The 19,390-nt window shown below is 38.9% G+C and overlaps 1 protein-coding gene across 1 annotated transcript in view; it reads left to right on the top strand.

The window, feature by feature from the left end:
• The window catches only part of obsl1a (obscurin like cytoskeletal adaptor 1a), a 32,432-nt gene extending 21,167 nt beyond the window's left edge, over positions 1 to 11,265 (top strand). Inside the window, exons 13-21 of the mRNA XM_062996793.1 lie at positions 4,136 to 4,405; positions 5,740 to 6,006; positions 7,465 to 7,731; positions 8,725 to 8,837; positions 8,943 to 9,096; positions 9,551 to 9,712; positions 10,069 to 10,173; positions 10,514 to 10,780; positions 10,969 to 11,265. Coding sequence (XP_062852863.1) covers positions 4,136 to 4,405; positions 5,740 to 6,006; positions 7,465 to 7,731; positions 8,725 to 8,837; positions 8,943 to 9,096; positions 9,551 to 9,712; positions 10,069 to 10,173; positions 10,514 to 10,780; positions 10,969 to 11,240 — 1,877 coding nt within the window. The 3' untranslated portion in view covers positions 11,241 to 11,265. The remainder of the gene's footprint in view (positions 1 to 4,135; positions 4,406 to 5,739; positions 6,007 to 7,464; positions 7,732 to 8,724; positions 8,838 to 8,942; positions 9,097 to 9,550; positions 9,713 to 10,068; positions 10,174 to 10,513; positions 10,781 to 10,968) is intronic.
• Positions 11,266 to 19,390: the final 8,125 nt, after the last annotated feature.

Here is a 19,390-nt window from a genome sequence, read left to right as displayed (position 1 = left end):
AACAGGCATACAGATGATTAGTCTTGTAATCACCTCACTAAACAAAGGTTTAAATCTTGTACAGTTTAGTTTCTGCCACAATTAGGGAGTGGAGTACCTCTTTAATAAAAAAGACTAAAACTGCAAAAAAGTTATTGGGTTGTATTACAACCCCAAATCGGAAAAAGTTGGGACAGCATGGAAAATGCAAATAATTAAAAAACACAGAGTTTCTTACATTTACTTTGACTTTTATTTCATTACAGACAAGATGAACCTGATATATTTCATGTTTTGTCTGCTCAACTTCATTTAATTTATTAATAAACTTCCATTCCTGCATTTCAGGTCTGCAAAACTTTCCAAAAAAGTTTGTAATCTTGCCATTCCTTTTTACCACACTTAAAAGACGTTTTGGCACAGAGGATACCAAGCGATTTAGTGTTTTAGGTTTTATTTTGTCCCATTCTTCCTGTAAACAAGTTTTAAGATGTGCAACAGTACGGGGTCGTCGTTGACGCTTTTTTCATTTTAAAATCCTCCACACATTCTCTATTGGGGACAGGTCAAGACCGCAGAGAGGCCAGTCCAGTACTTCTTCCACAGCCATGTCTTTGTAATGTGTGCAGCATGTGGTTTTGCATTGTCTTGTTGAAAAATGCATGGAAGTCCCTGGAAAAGATGACGTCTTAAAGGCAGCACATGTTGCTCTAAGACCTCAATGCACTTTTCTGCATTAATGCTGCCATGACAGAAGTGTAAATGACCTTTGCCAAGGGCACTGACACAGCCCCATACCATGACAGACCCTGGCTTTTGGACTTCGTCTTTGGTCTGGAGCACACTGCGTCCATTTTTTCCATACCACATTTTCCATGCTTTTTTTGATTTGGGGTTGTAATAAATATTATTACATATTTAAATTGACTAAAAATAAATGTTGCATTTCATTTTCATCAACCTCTTTATCCTAGTCAGGGTCATGGTGGGTGTGGTTCCAGAAATGCCCTGGACCGGGTGCCAATCCATTGCAGGGCAATTTGAACCTGGATCTCAGTGGTGAAGGGCTAGCATAATATTGCCTACATAGTGCCTAAATATTAACACAAAAATGGTAAAAGTAATCCCCACACACCTAATATGCATGCATACAAAATACAAACCAAATAATTATAAGTGTAATTTGTAAAATGTATAATGTGTGATTTGGATAATGCAGTACAAAAGCATAATTAAATGAAAGACTAGAAAATACCTCAGGAGAATCAAAATGAAGTAGTGAATAAGTGGAAAACACCATCAAAAGCACAAACTACCAAAAAATCTAAATCATGCCAACAAATCTGGACAAATGTCAGCAAATTTGAAAACCCATCAGCAAAAGTAAAAATACCCCAGCAAATCTGAAAACATCCAAGCCAATCCAAACACACTAAAACAAATCTGAAAACAGTTTAGCAAATACAACAGCAAAAGAAAAATGATCTCAGTAAAATAAATAATGCAACAGCAGAAGTGAAAATGCAGTAGTGAATCTAAAACCATACTATCAATTCTGATGAAAAAAAAAAAACACCAGAAAATTTTTAAACACAAACTTGATGGCTTAAAACTAAACAGGTATATCCTTATTATTGTAATAGCTATGCCTTGTGGCAAATTACCAACAAGCATGTAATGTTCAATAATAAAACTACCACTGAGTTAGTTGTTTTGTTTGTGGATTTTCTGGCATGTCTTTAAAAAACACATTGTCTTTTCGGATTTCAATCTTGCTGTTTTCTTTTGCTGTTGTGTTTTTCATTGATGAGCCACAGTGGATCTACAAAAGAATGCCATATGATAAAACGCATGACACAAAAATACAAATCCCTTTTACTGAAATATAGATGCAAAGGAATTAACAAATCACGGATTCAAAATGTCAAACTTTTCTAAAAAATACGGGTTTGTAATACATATACTACTATGAGATATTAGACGAACATGTGAGTGGTCTTTCTTTTAATGTTATTACAAAGTATTTTTGTATGTTTTCATCCCTCAGAGCCTCCTGTGGAGTTCCTTAACAAAGAGGAGATGATCATGGTCACAGGTTATGAAGCAGAGAGCATCACTCTAACAGCGATGGTGTCTAGAGCCAATGCTCCAGTGCGTTGGTTGAAGGACTGGACACCAGTGAGTGGAGAACATTTTCACATGGATTCTCAGGGTCTGACCCGCACATTAACAATTGATCCACTCAAAAGATCAGACAGCGGAGAGTATACATGTGATGCTAACACTGATGAGCTACACTTTAGCCTGCTAGTAAAAGGTTTGGAGTTTAGTGTTCTAAAACTTATGTGGTGGTTTTACTATATGTATAAACACCTTAGTGTTAACTTTGTACTTTTTTCTATCCAGAGATGCGTATTAAGTTTGTGAAGCCTCTCTGTGACACCGTGGCACACAGAGATGGTATGATCACCCTGCGATGTGAAGTCTGTAAATCCAAAGCTGATGTGCAGTGGCTGAAGGATGGTGTAGAGATTACACCTAGTCGGCGCTTTACCATCCGGTCTGATGGAGTAGAGCGGAGCCTTACCATACACCGCATTACAAAAGAAGATGCTGGAGAGTATGCCTGCGAGTCCAAAGACGACCGCACTGCTGCTCGGGTCAGGGTGGAGAGTAAGTGGCATCAAGCATCTGAGTTAATTTTGGTTTTGACCAGTCTACTTGGCAGCATTGGTAAAGCTTAACTAAATTTGTTTTTTTTCTGGCACAGACTAAACTTTTTGGTATCACCCATGTTTTTCTAACTGGGCTAAGGTCAAAACTTTAAAATGAGTAATTGTTCAAATACACTTACAAAACACAGGCGGTCTCAGAGTTTTGGCCCCCATTGTATATAACCATTCAGATAAAAGCAAACCACTGCAATGCAGTGCCAGTATTTAAAGGGCTGGAGAGAATGGACATAGACCTTGTCAGTAATTCCACAAGGGCAGTTAATTGCTGACAAAGGGAACTGAACAGAAGGGGTCCAAAACACACAGACTAATCATTGGACAAATGGGGAACAGCTGAGGACAATGAACACAAGGATAAATCATAGGGGATAGGTGGTGACTGAAGGGGTGTGCAGTGTAAACCAAAACTGAGTCCATGTGCTGCCACAGGGGAGGACTGGGACTGTTACAGAACCCCCCCCCCCCCCCTTTTCCCACCCAACCAAGTGCTAACCATGTGAATGAAGAAGGTTAGCTCTGGTTAGCTCTGGTTGTTAGACAGCAGGGGGCAAATCAGAACAAGCAAAGAAAGCAGTCAAAACTGGCAGAGGAGCCAGATGGTCAACCATGGAACCTTCGGTGTCAGCCCCCAAGGTGGCAATTTGGATGGTTAAGACTGGAGACTGTAACCCGGAACCAGACTCACTCCCAAAGCCTAGAGAGAGGCTGGGTTAGCCCTTTTTCACTCTTTCCTATAGGGATTTTTCCCAGGAGATCGTGCCTTAAGGCAAGCCACACATTTTTGAACACTGTACAAGAAAGGCCAGAGCAGACTCCATTAGTTAAGAAGGCTCTAGGTTTTTTGGATTACAGGGGGTCCTTCTCAATTCCTTCTATGACTCAGTGGTGGCATCAGCATCAGCTTCTGTCCTGGACTCAATGAAGGCAGTTGGGGAAAGAAGGGTGATGGCCAAGCTGCCATCCTTAATGGAGAATACCTCTCACCCACTGTATGAGACAGTGGCAGCACTGAGCAGCTTCTTCAGTGACAGGCTTCTCCACCTGCATTGCTCAAAGGAAAGATATTGCAGCTACCTTCTTCCTACCACTGTCAGACTTGACAATCAGCACCGACCCAAGCACAGACAATCACATCACAATAATTATATGGTTTTATCTTTACTCATTTATAGTTAACCTGAACCATGTACAATACCTTTTTAAAAATAGTGCAATATATGTTAAACTTTTTTTAAAGACTGGACTGTTATTTTATTATTTATATCTGTTTATATATGTTTACATTTTTATTTTTTAATATATGCATAAACATTTTTATATCTTTATTTTCTTAAAAGCTGCTGTATCCCAGTGGGATAGGAAAAGGCTATCTTATCTTATATTTTTGACTCACACACCTTTCCTCTGCTGTGCCCCTTCAGTGCCTCGTGTGGTGGAATTCCTCACAGAACTCCACAACACAACGGTAATGGAAGGTGAAAAAGCTACATTCAAGTGTGTGGTGTCTCCTGATGATGTTCAAATGGTCTGGTACATGGATGGAGAGATAATCAATCCCAGCAAGCGTTTCATTATTGAGCAGAATGGCCTTTGTCACACACTAACCATCTACAACGTTCAGTTAGTAGACTCTTGCAAGATTACTGCAGATGCTGAAGGACTTGTGTCCAAAGCTAGCCTGAAGGTGCAGGGTAAGTATATTAAACATGTACTAAACATGATTTATAAAGTCAAGGTTTTGAGGGGCTGACACTAAATGTGATTTATTGGGGTCTAATATTTGAAACCACCAATGCATGTGTTAACAGTTGTTAGGGTTACTGGTTAAATTAAGCTAATTGAATTGATATTTACAGAATTGGTGCCATCTCTGTCACTTAAAATAGAATATTTCCAACAATGTAAAGTAAGCTAAATGGTAGGAACATCATACCAAAAGTAATGTGATGATATGGGGATGCTTTGCTTATTTAGGGTCTGAGTGCCTTGGCATAATTAAACAAACAATGAGATCTGCTCTTTACCATACAGTCCTAAAGAAAAAAATGTCCAGTTATCATAAAGCCTAAGTAATATTTTCTTCAGCAGCTCTTGCTCTAAGGAGCAAGTCTACCGCTAAATTGCTTTAAAGAAATTACATTTGGCTTTAAAAGCAAAAATTTTACTACACCGAAATGAGCAGCAGGAACTTAACTAAGCAGTTATCTAAAGCCTTCAATTCTACTAAAAAAGATGTAAAAAGCTATCAAATGCAATAAAAAGAAGAATCTGTGATTTGTTAATTATAAAGAGAATTATTGCAATTAACAAAATGTCACAGCTTTTTTTGGAATAGGGGTTTGTAAGTAATAAAGGTGTTGAGTGTTGGGAAGGTGTTGGGAACTGGTGGCAAAACAGGCTACCACACCAGAGCTGATATTTCGAACTTGTCTGGGCGCCTACACGAACAACAATTGGCTGTTGTTCAAGGGGGTGCCGGACGGGACCTTATAATTGATGCAATTACGACCTCTGTGGGCTGATTGATGGCGCCTGCACAGGGACGAAGGGTAATACGTTGATCAGGGTGTCCGTACACAAATCTAATCCGCATATGAACTCGCCCCATGCAGGTAAAAAGATGTGTCAGTCTCGGCTCTCCTCAACCAGGGTGGAGATCAACATCAGTAGATGGGAAGCATAATGAAATTGGGTAACTGGATATGACTAGAATGGGAGGAAAATTGGGAAAAATGCCAAAAAAGCTGTATTGTGTGTCTTCCCAATTTCCTTATTATTACACTTTATATAAGTATCTGAAATCATTAATTGTGACAAATATTTACAATTAAAGTAAGGGGGGGGGGGGGGGCAGAAACCTTTTTACAGCTCTCAAATTTTATCAGGAAGGTTAAGCATAGAACATACATTTTCATGTTTCAGTCTTTATAGTGCTGTTTCATGTCTGTAAAAATGCTTGGGTAAAACTATATGATTATTGTAGCTAACATCACATTAAAGACAATGTTCTACTTTCTTCTTATAGAGGCTCAGGTACTCTTCACTAAGAAGATGGATGTGGTGATGGCTGAGGAGTTTGGAGAAGCGACCCTAGAGACAGAAGTAAACATGGAGTCAGGGGAAGTTCAGTGGATAAGGCAGGGCGTTGTGATCCAACCTGGTCCGCGTCACACATTCACCCACAATGGATGCAAGAGATGCCTTAGGATCACCAATCTGAGCCTGTCTGACCGCGGAACCTACCGCTGTGAGAGTCTCCATGATCGCACACAGGTCAAACTCAATGTGGAGCGTAAGTATCTAAACTACATTACAAAAAGTATGTACTATTTACCAGTCACATGATTATGATAAAATTATTATAAACATGTTTAATTATGCTGTGTTTGTTTATTCATATTAGTTATGTTTTGTCCACAATTATTTATTCAGTTATTCACTGGCTGTTTTATCGCTGCTTTGTCCTGCTCATGATTGCGGTGTGTCTCATTCATTGGGCGAAAGGCAGGAAACACCCTGGACTGGTTGCCTGTCCATCACAGGGCAGACACACACACACACCATCACACACACATACACACACACACACACATTCCCAGTATTTTTAGGTGCTTGGCCTGACTGCATGAATTTGCGCTTGTGGGAGGAAACCGGAGCCCCTGGAGGAAACCCAGCAAGAACTTGCAACCTTCAATTAAAAAAAAAATTAGACAGTGAAAAAAAGACAGTTTACAATTTTGACTTGTATTAAATTGGAAATAAGTACAAAGACAAGTTATCTCATATTTAAACAAATCAATATTGTTGTTTTAGTACCTAAATGGCTGCAAGACATTCAAATGAAAATGAGATGGAGCATGTTATCAGATTTTAAAAGGCTGGCAAGAATTAAGCCGGGACGGTCTGATTGTTTATTTGTTTATTAAGTAACTAAAGGGGCATCTTTTTTACTCAGGGCCAGTTGGATAACTTTTTTTCTTTCAATAAATAAATTGGTTTATTTAAAACACTGTTTACTTAGGTTTTATATGAAACTACTCTTTAATTATTAAGGATGCCTGACTTTTAAAGGAGCCCAGAGGGTAACATGTTTTTGACCACCTCAACGGTGAATGATTAATTACTGTGTTCAAGAAACACAAGTAAACAGTCAAGTCAAGTTAAATTTATTTGCATAGTGTTTTTTACAATAGACATTGTCTCAAAGCAACTTTACAGCTATTTACTCAGTTAGGGCATCTTTGCTATCTTATACACTTCCAGTGTAGTGTGCTGCTACTTATGCTCTAATTTTCGTGATGCTTGTTGTATATCGTGGTAGCTGTATATCATTAGATAAGAACACTTCATATATTAGGAGCGAGTGATCTGAGATTAACTCATTTTGCGTCAATACCATAAGTTAATATTAAGTCACAGAAGTGGACAGCACAAGTGTAGGGGAATTTTTAGCATAGAAAGAATTTGTCTTATAAATATGGCATAGGTAAATATCAAACAATATTTTATGAGAAATTAGTAAAGATATTCAAGATATTCATTCACTGTAAAAGAGTTCATATGCTGCACCTGGATATAATAAGAAGTTATACTTGCTCCTATATTTTAAGGTTATTGGATATCAGATATATGTATTATCAAATCAGGCTGTACCATGGACAACTTGTGTAAATCAAAGCATATGACTGTAACTGGGCTTTGATTGGCAACTATTGATCTAATCATTTAAAAAACCTTTTTAATTTTAAAGCCAGGAAGATCACAGTTAGCAAGGGGCTGATGGATATCGAAACATTTGAAAGAGAAACAGCCACATTCGAGGTGCTGCTGTCCCATTCAGATGTGAAGGGTGTTTGGCAGAAGGATGGATTGAGGATTAAGCCCAACAATACAATACGAGTCAGCACCAATGGATGTTTGCACAGTCTTACACTGACCAACCTCACCATAGAGGACACGGGCACCATCGCATTTTCTGCTGAGGGGCTCAGGACCTCTGCCCGACTGATCGTCAAAGGTGGGCACACTATTATACAGTTTACAGTATACCTATTATATGGCTGAAACTGGACAAAAACTGGAACTTTTTTGGCTATTATGTGACTCTTGAAATTTGAATGTTTATTAAAAAAATGGGGTAAAAAAGAATTTCTGCATTGCTAGAGCTGAACCAGTCAGTTGTATCTACTAGTAATGTGAAATGTCTAAAAGCATCAACACCTTATCTGCAAAGTAATAAATCACACAAATATGACCATCAAGTGCTAAAGCTTGGGTCATGTCAAATGTGTCTATAATCTGTAGCAGTGCTCACTACCCTGTTCCAAACTGTTTCTAGAAGCACTTTAGATAGTTGACTCAGACTCCATTAAGAAGTTGTTTGCAATGTTTTTGTATTTTGGTGAAAAGCATGACTGACCTGGACATAAGCCTAACCCTAGCTCCATTCAGCACTGTTTAGATAAATTGGAACACTAACTGTGAGCAGATCGTATTATGCAACATCAGAGAACAATTAAGAATGTTCAACAAAGTTCTTGTCTGACAGTGAAGTTGGGTCAAGATGGCCTGGTTCAGATTAACATTTAATTTCTCCAAATGTGTTTAAGAAGGTTAAGGTCAGGGCAAATACAAGGCGTAATTTGTTTTGTTCAGTATTTCAGAAGCACAGAGGTGATTAAACAGCAGTTCTATGTCTCATAACCTTGACATTACTAGGGTAATTAATCAACGATTAAAAAATGATTAAAAACCCACCTTTTTATGAAGCACTTAAGCTGACTTGTACTTATTTACTAACATTTTGTTCCATCCTTTTCCATTTCCAAAAAAAAAAAAAGCACTTTGGTTCTAACAGGTTTTAGCAGATTCGTGTTCTTCGACTGTTGTTTACCTAAACTTGAGAAATGAAATGTTCACTATGGAAGCACTTCTGTAAGTCGCTCTGGATAAGAGCGTCTGCTAAATGCTGAAAATGTAAATGTAATCAACCGTTCCTCTTATTTTTCAGAGACACCAGTGTCAATAATAAAGAAACTATCAGATGTCAGGCTTGAGGAGGGCTCACCAGTCACACTGGAGTGTGAGCTGTCCAGACAAAATGTGGATGTCAAATGGTTGAAGGTACTGCAAATGGCACTGAATGTAACTTTTTATCAACACTGACCAGTGTTGTGTGTGTTTTATAATTTTTAACATATGTATGTAATATGCATTAAATGATTGCAGAATGGAGTGGAACTTAAAGCAGATAAAGGCATGAGGATCTACTCGATGGGTCGTAAGCGTTGTATGCAGATCATGCAGAGCAGTCTTGGTGACTCCGGTCTCTACACATGTGAAACTGGTGACCTGAGTACATCTTGCAACCTCGAGATCTATGGTATGAGCTTTAAACCTTCATAACAACAGTAAAAAGTAGAGCTATGTCCTGTTATACTTCTGATCGGTAAAAGAAAACAAGAGTAGCCTGGTGAAAATTCTTGCAGATGCAGGTAAAAAATGCCAACAGACCCTCCAGAACTGTGGAGCTGTACTGTACCACAATATATACTGTACAAATCACAATTGTCTGATATTTCAATTTGTATTCTTAACAATAACATTACAGCCCGAAAAATTACCTAACAGAAATGCATTCATTGGCCACTTTATTAGGTTCACATATCTTGCACATTTACGTTCATTCTATGAGTTGATTTTATGGGCATATATGTAAAAATCCTTTTTATGGCACAATGTATAGTAGGTGTAACAATATATCTATGTACAAATTGGGTGATATCAAATAAAGTGGTGGGAAGTACACTGCATGATTTATCTGCTGTGTCTTTCAGAACGGGAGTTGGAGATTGTCACTGATCTGAAAGATCTGTACATTAAAGAAGACCAGAATGCTGTGTTTATGTGTGAAGTGTCCATGGAGGACATGCCTGGAGACTGGTACAAGAATGGGCAAAAAATCCGGCCTAGCAGCACCATCAAAACTCGCAGAGAGGGTCAGTTCATCATACTTTTTGTGTATACTATATGGCCAAAAGTATTTGGAGTCACACCCATTGCTAAAGAGTGTAAAACATCACTTAAATAAACCACATTTTGTGACAGTGTAGAGAAGACTCTTCCCATTTCTGCATGAACTTGCCTCAGTGCACAAAGCAAGGTTCATAAAACCATGATTTGATGATTAAGGTACAAGGAGAACAATGGTTTTTGAATACGGATCTCTAGTAAGTTAATGGTTAGTTATTACTAGTTATTAGTCCAAATACTTCTGGCCATGTAGTCTAGCAAGTATACAATCCTGTCTTATTGTGTCTATTGTGATAAGCTATACATTCCTTTGTATTAACAGGGACAAAGCACTTCCTCCTAATATGCAATGTTACAACAGACGATGCTGGAGAGATCAAATTTGTCTCCAAGCAAGTTGAATCAGTTGCAAACCTCGAGGTTCAAGGTACTATATTAAAAAATATGTTATTTTAATAGAACTCTTTGGTATTGTTCAGCTTGTCTTTTTTGGAGTAAGAAGAGTTGCATGTATGATTCCAGAAACACCATACGCACAGTGATGTATATAGGTGAGAGCATCATGATATAAGGCTGGGGCATTACTAGTCATTGAATGTAGTATCAGCCAAAACATGCTTCAAAAAGACAAGTTCAAATATTAGTACAAAACCACTCAAAACATTGAGATAGACCTTGCTTGAGATAGCAATGTTTCTACTTTAATACCATAGAAAATATATGAGTCCATCTAAGGGCTTAAAATGTTTTGTTTTTTGTTGGGGCAGAATTACCAGTGAGCATAGTGCGACCACTTAGGGACCGTACTGCACTGGACAAGCATCGAGTTATCCTAGAGTGCACCGTGTCTTCCCCTCGCTCTGAGGTTTGCTGGTACAAAGGTGATCAGGAGCTGGAATCATCAGAGCGCATGGAGATCATCAGTGAGGATTGCTACCATAAGCTGGTCATTCACCAGGTGGCACTGGAAGACGAGGGCACGTATAGCATCAAGGTGGGGGAACACATGTCTACAGCCAAACTGCTGGTGGAAGGTGAGTGAGCATTTTTAATTTAGTTTCAGAATACTCTGTTTAGATTGGTGTTTTTATATCAACTTATATTGCTTGATTTTATTTTATATTTATAATTATCAAATATATATTAGCAGTAAAAGCATTCTTTATGAAAAAGACACACATATCCCTTACTATTAATTGATTGTATTCTTTCTTGCACCCAGGACAATCCATAATGCTGGTAAAGGAGCTGGAGGACATTGAGGTGCGCTCTCCAGAACCAGCTAGGTTTCAGTGTGAGGTGTCAGTGCCCCTTATGAAACCTCCCGTGTGGAGCCTTAATGGAGAAACGCTGCAACCAGGAGCTGATATTTGTTTAGAGAACAAAGGAAATGTCTACAGTGTCATATTTAAAAACACCAGCTCGGAAATGAGCGGAATAGTCAAGTTCACCACAGGGAAAGCCAAAAGCACTGCCAAACTGACAGTGCTGTAGAGTCAAAGACTACCCAAATACTGTAGTTGAGGCCAAATGTTTATATACACCTAAACTAAAGACTTTTAAACTTAATGTTTCACAAATCTACTCATTACATGTCACCATACGTGTTGTGCTAGATAAATTGAGGAATATACTTTATTTTCACAAGAAGGCAGAGTTTTGACATAACAGCTAAGAAACTAACTAATTTCAGGTTTTATTAACTATACCATATTGTCAATGGATCAAAAGTTTACATTGTCTCTTATTTGCTTAATTTCAATCAAACACTCAAGTACAATAATAGAACTGGTGTCATTCAGTCAAGTTTGTTGACCTGAAAACTTTTTTAGTTTAGTGCACAAAAAGTTTGGGTCCTTTGTCATCTTTTGAAGCTGGCTAAGAGACTCAGCTGTTAGATCAAACAGAGTAAGTTCATTCCTCCACCAGAGATGATCCTTGATAACTACCATATGATTTGTTGTGTGGATCTAAGCCCGACTTATGGCTCAAAGAATGTGTAATACAGAATTGGTAGGTTGAGGCTAGTCCAATATTGACTTTGTAGGCAAGAATCATTGTTTTGTGGGTAGTGGAAGCCAGTGAAGATTGTGTTGATGGAAAACCAGGCATGTGGCTGCATTTTAAATCAATTGCAGAGGTCTTTTGGTGGACATGCATGGGATTTGCTGTTGTCTAGCCTCAAAATATTTCTGTTGTTTAGGAAGAACCAGCATGATCAGTTCAGGATTTTCAAATTTCAAATTTTTCCATTTTCAAAGATTTGTTAGTACTGAGATCATTTACGTTATCTGAGAAGGATGACTGGCTTTCCAGGACGTCACCAAGATCCGATACATTATCAGATTCTGTCATCTCTGTCCTTCACAGTTGCTGTATTCTCCTAATTAAAAGCCTCACCCTTTTGCCTCTCTGTTTCATCTGACTAGAGAATATTTTAATTTTTTCCAAAATGTATGTTATGCAGACCATGTGTGAACTTCAGTCTGGCATTTTATGCCGATCTTGGAGTTGAGGTTTCTTTTCTGCCCATCAGTGTTGTTAACTTGATACATCCAGCTCCTTCACCAAATCCATTGTTGTCTTTAGGTTCTCATATAAACCTTTTATGACCAAAATTCATTCAGGGACTTAATTTGCACATGCTTTTTAAATGATGGATTGTTTGTATTGTCCTTATTTTTATATTTGCATACAATTGTTTATACAGTTGTTAGAGTCATTGTAGTTGTTAGTAAATTGTTCCTAAGAGGGAACCAGACTTGTGAAGGTCCACAATTTTTTTTCTGAGGTCTTGGCTGGGTTGCTTGGATGTTTCTATTGTATATTGCAGGAGCATAAAGGTAGGCCTTAAATACAGTCACAGGTGCAGTATTTAACTCCTTACTGGCAGTCAGTTAACAAGAAGCTTCTAAAAGTCATCAATCACTAAAATCCTGACTGTTTAAAGAGACAGTGAACTTTTGACCTGCTGAAAATTTGATATAGTTCATTAAAGCTGGAATAAATCTTTTTCTGTTTCATTTACTGTTTTCCCACCGCTTAATCCTATTTAGGGTCATGGTGAGTACAATTCACATAAATAACACCCCAGACAGGTTGCCAGTTCATCACAGGGCAAACACACACACACACATTCATATCTAGGGTAATTTTAGTAGCTTTAATTAACCTAACTGCATGTCTTTAGACTGTGGGAGGAAACCGGAGCACCTGGAGGAAACCCACACAGGCACTGGAAGAACATGCAAACTCCATAGAGTCAAATCAAACTCAGGACCTTTTTGCTGTAAGGTGATAGTGCTACCCACCAAGCCACTGACCTGAAAGCCACTGAAAATGTATGATAACATGTAATGTGTGGAAATATAACAGATTGGGTTGGAAATTCAAGCCTAAGAGTACAAAAATGTTTGGCCTTAACTATAGCAAGTCAGATACATTTTTAGTTAATGGTTACAGAGGATAAAACAGCTGCAGTTTGCAGTAATTAAGGCTATTACAGACTTTTCTGAAATAATTGTTCTGTAATATTGACTAACAGGCTCAGTTTAAAGGTAATCATCAAAATTTGCATTTAAAAAAATCTTTTTAAATGAAGTGTTTTAAATACCATTCTGAGAAGACAGAAACAGATGTTTTTTTAGAAAGTAATAGAAACAATTAAGGGTGGTCTTTACAGGGCTACCAAAAACCTAAGTGACTGATATGTAAATACATATATGTACAGTAATATCTGTATTTACGGCTCAGTCACATTACTGGGTTTTTGGTAATATTTGTAACACAATTACTTTTGTTATTTGCAGAATAATAGAGAATGATCCAAATCAAAATTACCCTGGTTGACCACCTGTGTATGTTTCACATGATGTAACAGCATGGGTACAAGGTGAGAACTGTAGTGGTGGTGTAAAATAGTCCACTAATCAAGAGCTCATGTGTATAATCATCCATGTGTAACCATCCATGTGCAACCATCCATGTGTAACCATCAAATTTATTATCAAAATACAAGCCTTCTAATTATTGAGTGCATATTTAGGCCATACCCACTGTATGCAATATTTATTTTGTTTTCTTGTTGTACCACCAACCGTAGTGTATAGCTAGGGATTTGAACTCTGGATACCTAAGCACCTAAAATCAATTTTATATATACAGTCTATATATATATACAGTGTATCACAAAAGTGAGTACACCCCTCACATTTCTGCAGATATTTAAGTATATCTTTTCATGGGACAACACTGACAAAATGACACTTTGACACAATGAAAAGTAGTCTGTGTGCAGCTTATATAACAGTGTAAATTTATTCTTCCCTCAAAATAACTCAATATACAGCCATTAATGTCTAAACCACCGGCAACAAAAGTGAGTACACCCCTTAGTGAAAGTTCCTGAAGTGTCAATATTTTGTGTGGCCACCATTATTTTCCAGAACTGCCTTAACTCTCCTGGGCATGGAGTTTACCAGAGCTTCACAGGTTGCCACTGGAATGCTTTTCCACTCCTCCATGATGACATCACGGAGCTGGCGGATATTCGAGACTTTGTGCTCCTCCACCTTCCGCTTGAGGATGCCCCAAAGATGTTCTATTGGGTTTAGGTCTGGAGACATGCTTGGCCAGTCCATCACCTTTACCCTCAGCCTCTTCAATAAAGCAGTGGTCGTCTTAGAGGTGTGTTTGGGGTCATTATCATGCTGGAACACTGCCCTGCGACCCAGTTTCCGGAGGGAGGGGATCATGCTCTGCTTCAGTATTTCACAGTACATATTGGAGTTCATGTGTCCCTCAATGAAATGTAACTCCCCACACCTGCTGCACTCATGCAGCCCCAGACCATGGCATTCCCACCACCATGCTTGACTGTAGGCATGACACACTTATCTTTGTACTCCTCACCTGATTGCCGCCACACATGCTTGAGACCATCTGAACCAAACAAATTAAACTTGGTCTCATCAGACCATAGGACATGGTTCCAGTAATCCATGTCCTTTGTTGACATGTCTTCAGCAAACTGTTTGCGGGCTTTCTTGTGTAGAGACTTCAGAAGAGGCTTCCTTCTGGGGTGACAGCCATGCAGACCAATTTGATGTAGTGTGCGGCGTATGGTCTGAGCACTGACAGGCTGACCCCCCACCTTTTCAATCTCTGCAGCAATGCTGACAGCACTCCTGCGCCTATCTTTCAAAGACAGCAGTTGGATGTGATGCTGAGCACGTGCACTCAGCTTCTTTGGACGACCAACGCGAGGTCTGTTCTGAGTGGACCCTGCTCTTTTAAAACGCTGGATGATCTTGGCCACTGTGCTGCAGCTCAGTTTCAGGGTGTTGGCAATCTTCTTGTAGCCTTGGCCATCTTCATATAGCGCAACAATTCGTCTTTTAAGATCCTCAGAGAGTTCTTTGCCATGAGGTGCCATGTTGGAACTTTCAGTGACCAGTATGAGAGAGTGTGAGAGCTGTACTACTAAATTGAACACACCTGCTCCCTATGCACACCTGAGACCTAGTAACACTAACAAATCACATGACATTTTGGAGGGAAAATGACAAGCAGTGCTCAATTTGGACATTTAGGGGTGCAGTCTCTTAGGGGTGTACTCACTTTTGTTGCCGGTTGTTTAGACATTAATGGCTGTATATTGAGTTATTTTGAGGGAAGAATAAATTTACGCTGTTATATAAGCTGCACACAGACTACTTTTCATTGTGTCAAAGTGTCATTTTGTCAGTGTTGTCCCATGAAAAGATATACTTAAATATCTGCAGAAATGTGAGGGGTGTACTCACTTTTGTGATACACTGTATATATACGTATATATATATATATATATTTTTTTTTATAAGACGGATTAAGTAAAGAAGATTTATACAGAAGAATAGATGCAACATATGAAGATGAATGTGAGAATGAATCTTGAGAAGGATTATTTATAGCTATGTGGTGTGTTACACACTGATCATGTGTTGTGAGCTGGTGGTGGATAGGAATATGCAGTCATAACTTGTAAGTATTTATATGGTTTACACTGAATCATTGGGTGCAATGCAGTAACACACCCCGAACAGGACACCAGTACATTGTGGGGCCTCAGCCGCCCAGATGTCATGACTGGCTGTAAGCACTGCTGGGAATTCAAACCCTGGATCCCAGCATAGTGGGCTAGCGTCATTTACCACTCCACCACCACTTACCACTTATTATTACAGTGGTACCTTGTAACTCAACGTCCCCTAAACTCAAAATCCTTATAACTCAACACCCTTCATCGAGTAATGTGTTCCCTTAAACTCAATGTGTTTAGTTTGTTTTAAAAAAATAAATTATTTATTTAATTTTAAATAAATAATGAACAGTCGCTTTGTTCAGTGCTCTGCTTGAACGGTGCGGTAAAACATCATCAAAGTGCGAATATAAGAGGAAAATGCATTTGTGTGGCATAACCATCAGATTTACTCTGAAGCTCCAAATGTCTCTGTGTTTATCTGGATTTTCCTCACTGTTTCACTTTTAAACTTGTGTTACAGCTCGAGGTTCTGAGAAATCATAAGAATCAGTTTTTAGTGTTTTTATATTATATTTGTGTTATTTTCAGCGTATAAGTGTAAAAACAGACATTATATATGCCTAAAATATATGCAGTTCCATGGGATCATACATCCTTATGGGAAAAAATACCTTGAAACTCAACGTCTTTAAACTTGCCAGTCCCAGAACCAATCTTCCATTTTGTCTTCAGGTTATTTAGTGACGTTTATTATTTCTTTAATTGTATCTATCCATGTTGTTCCTGGCCATCCTCTTCCTCTATTACCTACAACTCTTCCTACTATAATTGTCTTTTCCAGTGAATGGGTTCTTCTCATAATGTGTTCAAAATAGGAGAGCTTCAGTTTGGTGATCTGTGTCTGATCTGAATCTGATCTGTGGTTTGTATGATTTTTAAAAAAATTGTATTTATATTGTTTTTTTTAAGTACATGACTAACTGGTTATATGCATTAGGAAAAGATGTAATGTTTTGTATGTATCCAAGATGAAGGTTAAAGTTATGTTAGTTTTGTTAATTGATGCATCATTCGTGAACTCTAAAAAAACAGTTACCTTGTATAGGATTCTTTACTTTCTTCAATTGTCAGAGTTCCCATCCCAATTAGATAAAGGATTATATTGCACATGCAGTGGGTCTTTTTATTGAGCACTTCAGTCACTTCAGTTTTACTTTTTAATTCAACTGCAAAACAATTATTTCATAAGAAATAAAAACAAACCTTGTGAACATATACAGTGTATCACAAAAGTGAGTACACCCCTCACATTTCTGCAAATATTTCATTATATCTTTTCATGGGACAACATTATAGACATGAAACTTGGATATAACTTAGAGTAGTCAGTAAACAGCTTGTATAGCAGTGTAGATTTACTGTCTTCTGAAAATAACTCAACACACAGCCATTAATGTCTAAATAGCTGGCAACATAAGTGAGTACACCCCACAGTGAACATGTCCAAATTGTGCCCAAATGTGTCGTTGTCCCTCCCTGGTGTCATGTGTCAAAGTCCCAGGTGTAAATGGGGAGCAGGGCTGTTAAATTTGGTGTTTTGAGTACAATTCTCTCATACTGGCCACTGGATATTCAACATGGCACCTCATGGCAAAGAACTCTCTGAGGATGTGAGAAATAGAATTGTTGCTCTCCACAAAGATGGCCTGGGCTATAAGAAGATTGCTAACACCCTGAAACTGAGCTACAGCATGGTGGCCAAGGTCATACAGCGGTTTTCCAGGACAGGTTCCACTCGGAACAGGCTTCGCCAGGGTCGACCAAAGAAGTTGAGTCCACGTGTTCGGCGTCATATCCAGAGGTTGGCTTTAAAAAATAGACACATGAATGCTGCCAGCATTGCTGCAGAGGTTGAAGACGTGGGAGGTCAGCCTGTCAGTGCTCAGACCATACGCCGCACACTGCATCAACTCGGTCTGCATGGTCGTCATCCCAGAAGGAAGCTGACGCACAAGAAAGCCCGCAAACAGTTTGCTGAAGATAAGCAGTCCAAGAACATGGATTACTGGAATGCTCTGTGGTCTGACGAGACCAAGATAAACTTGTTTGGCTCAGATGGTGTCCAGCATGTGTGGCGGCGCCCTGGTGAGAAGTACCAAGACAACTGTATCTTGCCTACAGTCAAGCATGGTGGTGGTAGCATCATGGTCTTGGGCTGCATGAGTGTTGCTGGCACTGGGGAGCTGCAGTTCATTGAGGGAAGCATGAATTCCAACATGTACTGTGACATTCTGAAACAGAGCATGATCCCCTCCCTTCGAAAACTGGGCCTCATGGCAGTTTTCCAACAGGATAACGACACCAAACACAACCTCCAAGATGACAACTGCCTTGCTGAGGAAGCTGAAGGTAAAGGTGATGGACTAAACCCAATTGAGCACCTGTGGCGCATCCTCAAGTGGAAGGTGGAGGAGTTCAAGGTGTCTAACATCCACCAGCTCCGTGATGTCATCATGGAGGAGTGGAAGAGGATTCCAGTAGCAACCTGTGCAGCTCTGGTGAACTCCATGCCCAGGAGGGTTAAGGCAGTGCTGGATAATAATGGTGGTCACACAAAATATTGACACTTTGGGCACAATTTGGACATGTTCACTGTGGGGTGTACTCACTTATGTTGCCAGCCATTTAGACATTAATGGCTGTGTGTTGAGTTATTTTCAGAAGACAATAAATCTACACTGCTATACAAGTTGTACACTGACTACTCTAAGTTATATCCAAGTTTTATTTCTATAGTGTTGTCCCATGAAAAGATATAATGAAATATTTGCAGAAATGTGAGGGGTGTACTCACTTTTGTGATACACTGTATACACGTCATCAAAACACAGCTCCCATTTTAACCTGATTAAATCAAATATTAATTGATTCAAATCCACGGTTTCCTGTTGTCCTACGCAAAAGAGCTGTGTAGGTGCATGCTATAACCAGAACACTGTACATACTGTAGATGCAGCCACTGAATAATAAATACATAAATATTACATATAATAAATAAAACAAATTCACAGGTGTATTACAAAGCCCAGCAGTACAGTCACAGCTACCACACACGCTGTATGCACTAATGATGTTCATGTACGCAGTATATCCTATATGGCTAAAAGTATCTGGACACCTGTTGAACAGCTTGTTGGACATCCTATTCCAAAACTATGGGCATTAATGTGAAGTTGTCACACCTTTGTAGTTATAACAGCATCCACTCTTCTTGAAAGGCTTTCAACAATAGATTGAAACTTGTTGGGATATTTCTGCCCCGTTAGTCAAAATGCATTTCTGACACATCTGGCCGAGATGGCTGCACTAATGTATAGTATGGCACGTGTTGGAAGAGGCATGTAATAATCTTAACCTTCCTTGGTCAAACTGACAGAAAAATTAGAAAAATAAATTAAAAAGTGTTTGTGAGGTCAGGTACCAAAGCTCACAATCAATGTTCCAATACATTCTTATGATTTAGAGTGGTAAATGCAGGGCTTCATGCAGGCCATTGAAGTTCCTCCACACCAGTCTCCTCAAACCGTCTTGGACCTGACTGTGTGCACAGGGCTTTTCCTAA

Source organism: Trichomycterus rosablanca, chromosome 6 (genome assembly GCF_030014385.1).
Source record: "Trichomycterus rosablanca isolate fTriRos1 chromosome 6, fTriRos1.hap1, whole genome shotgun sequence".
Classification (NCBI taxonomy): domain Eukaryota; kingdom Metazoa; phylum Chordata; class Actinopteri; order Siluriformes; family Trichomycteridae; genus Trichomycterus; species Trichomycterus rosablanca.
The sequence above is the reverse complement of the archived record's forward strand: the minus strand, read 5'-3'. Positions and strand labels throughout refer to the sequence as shown.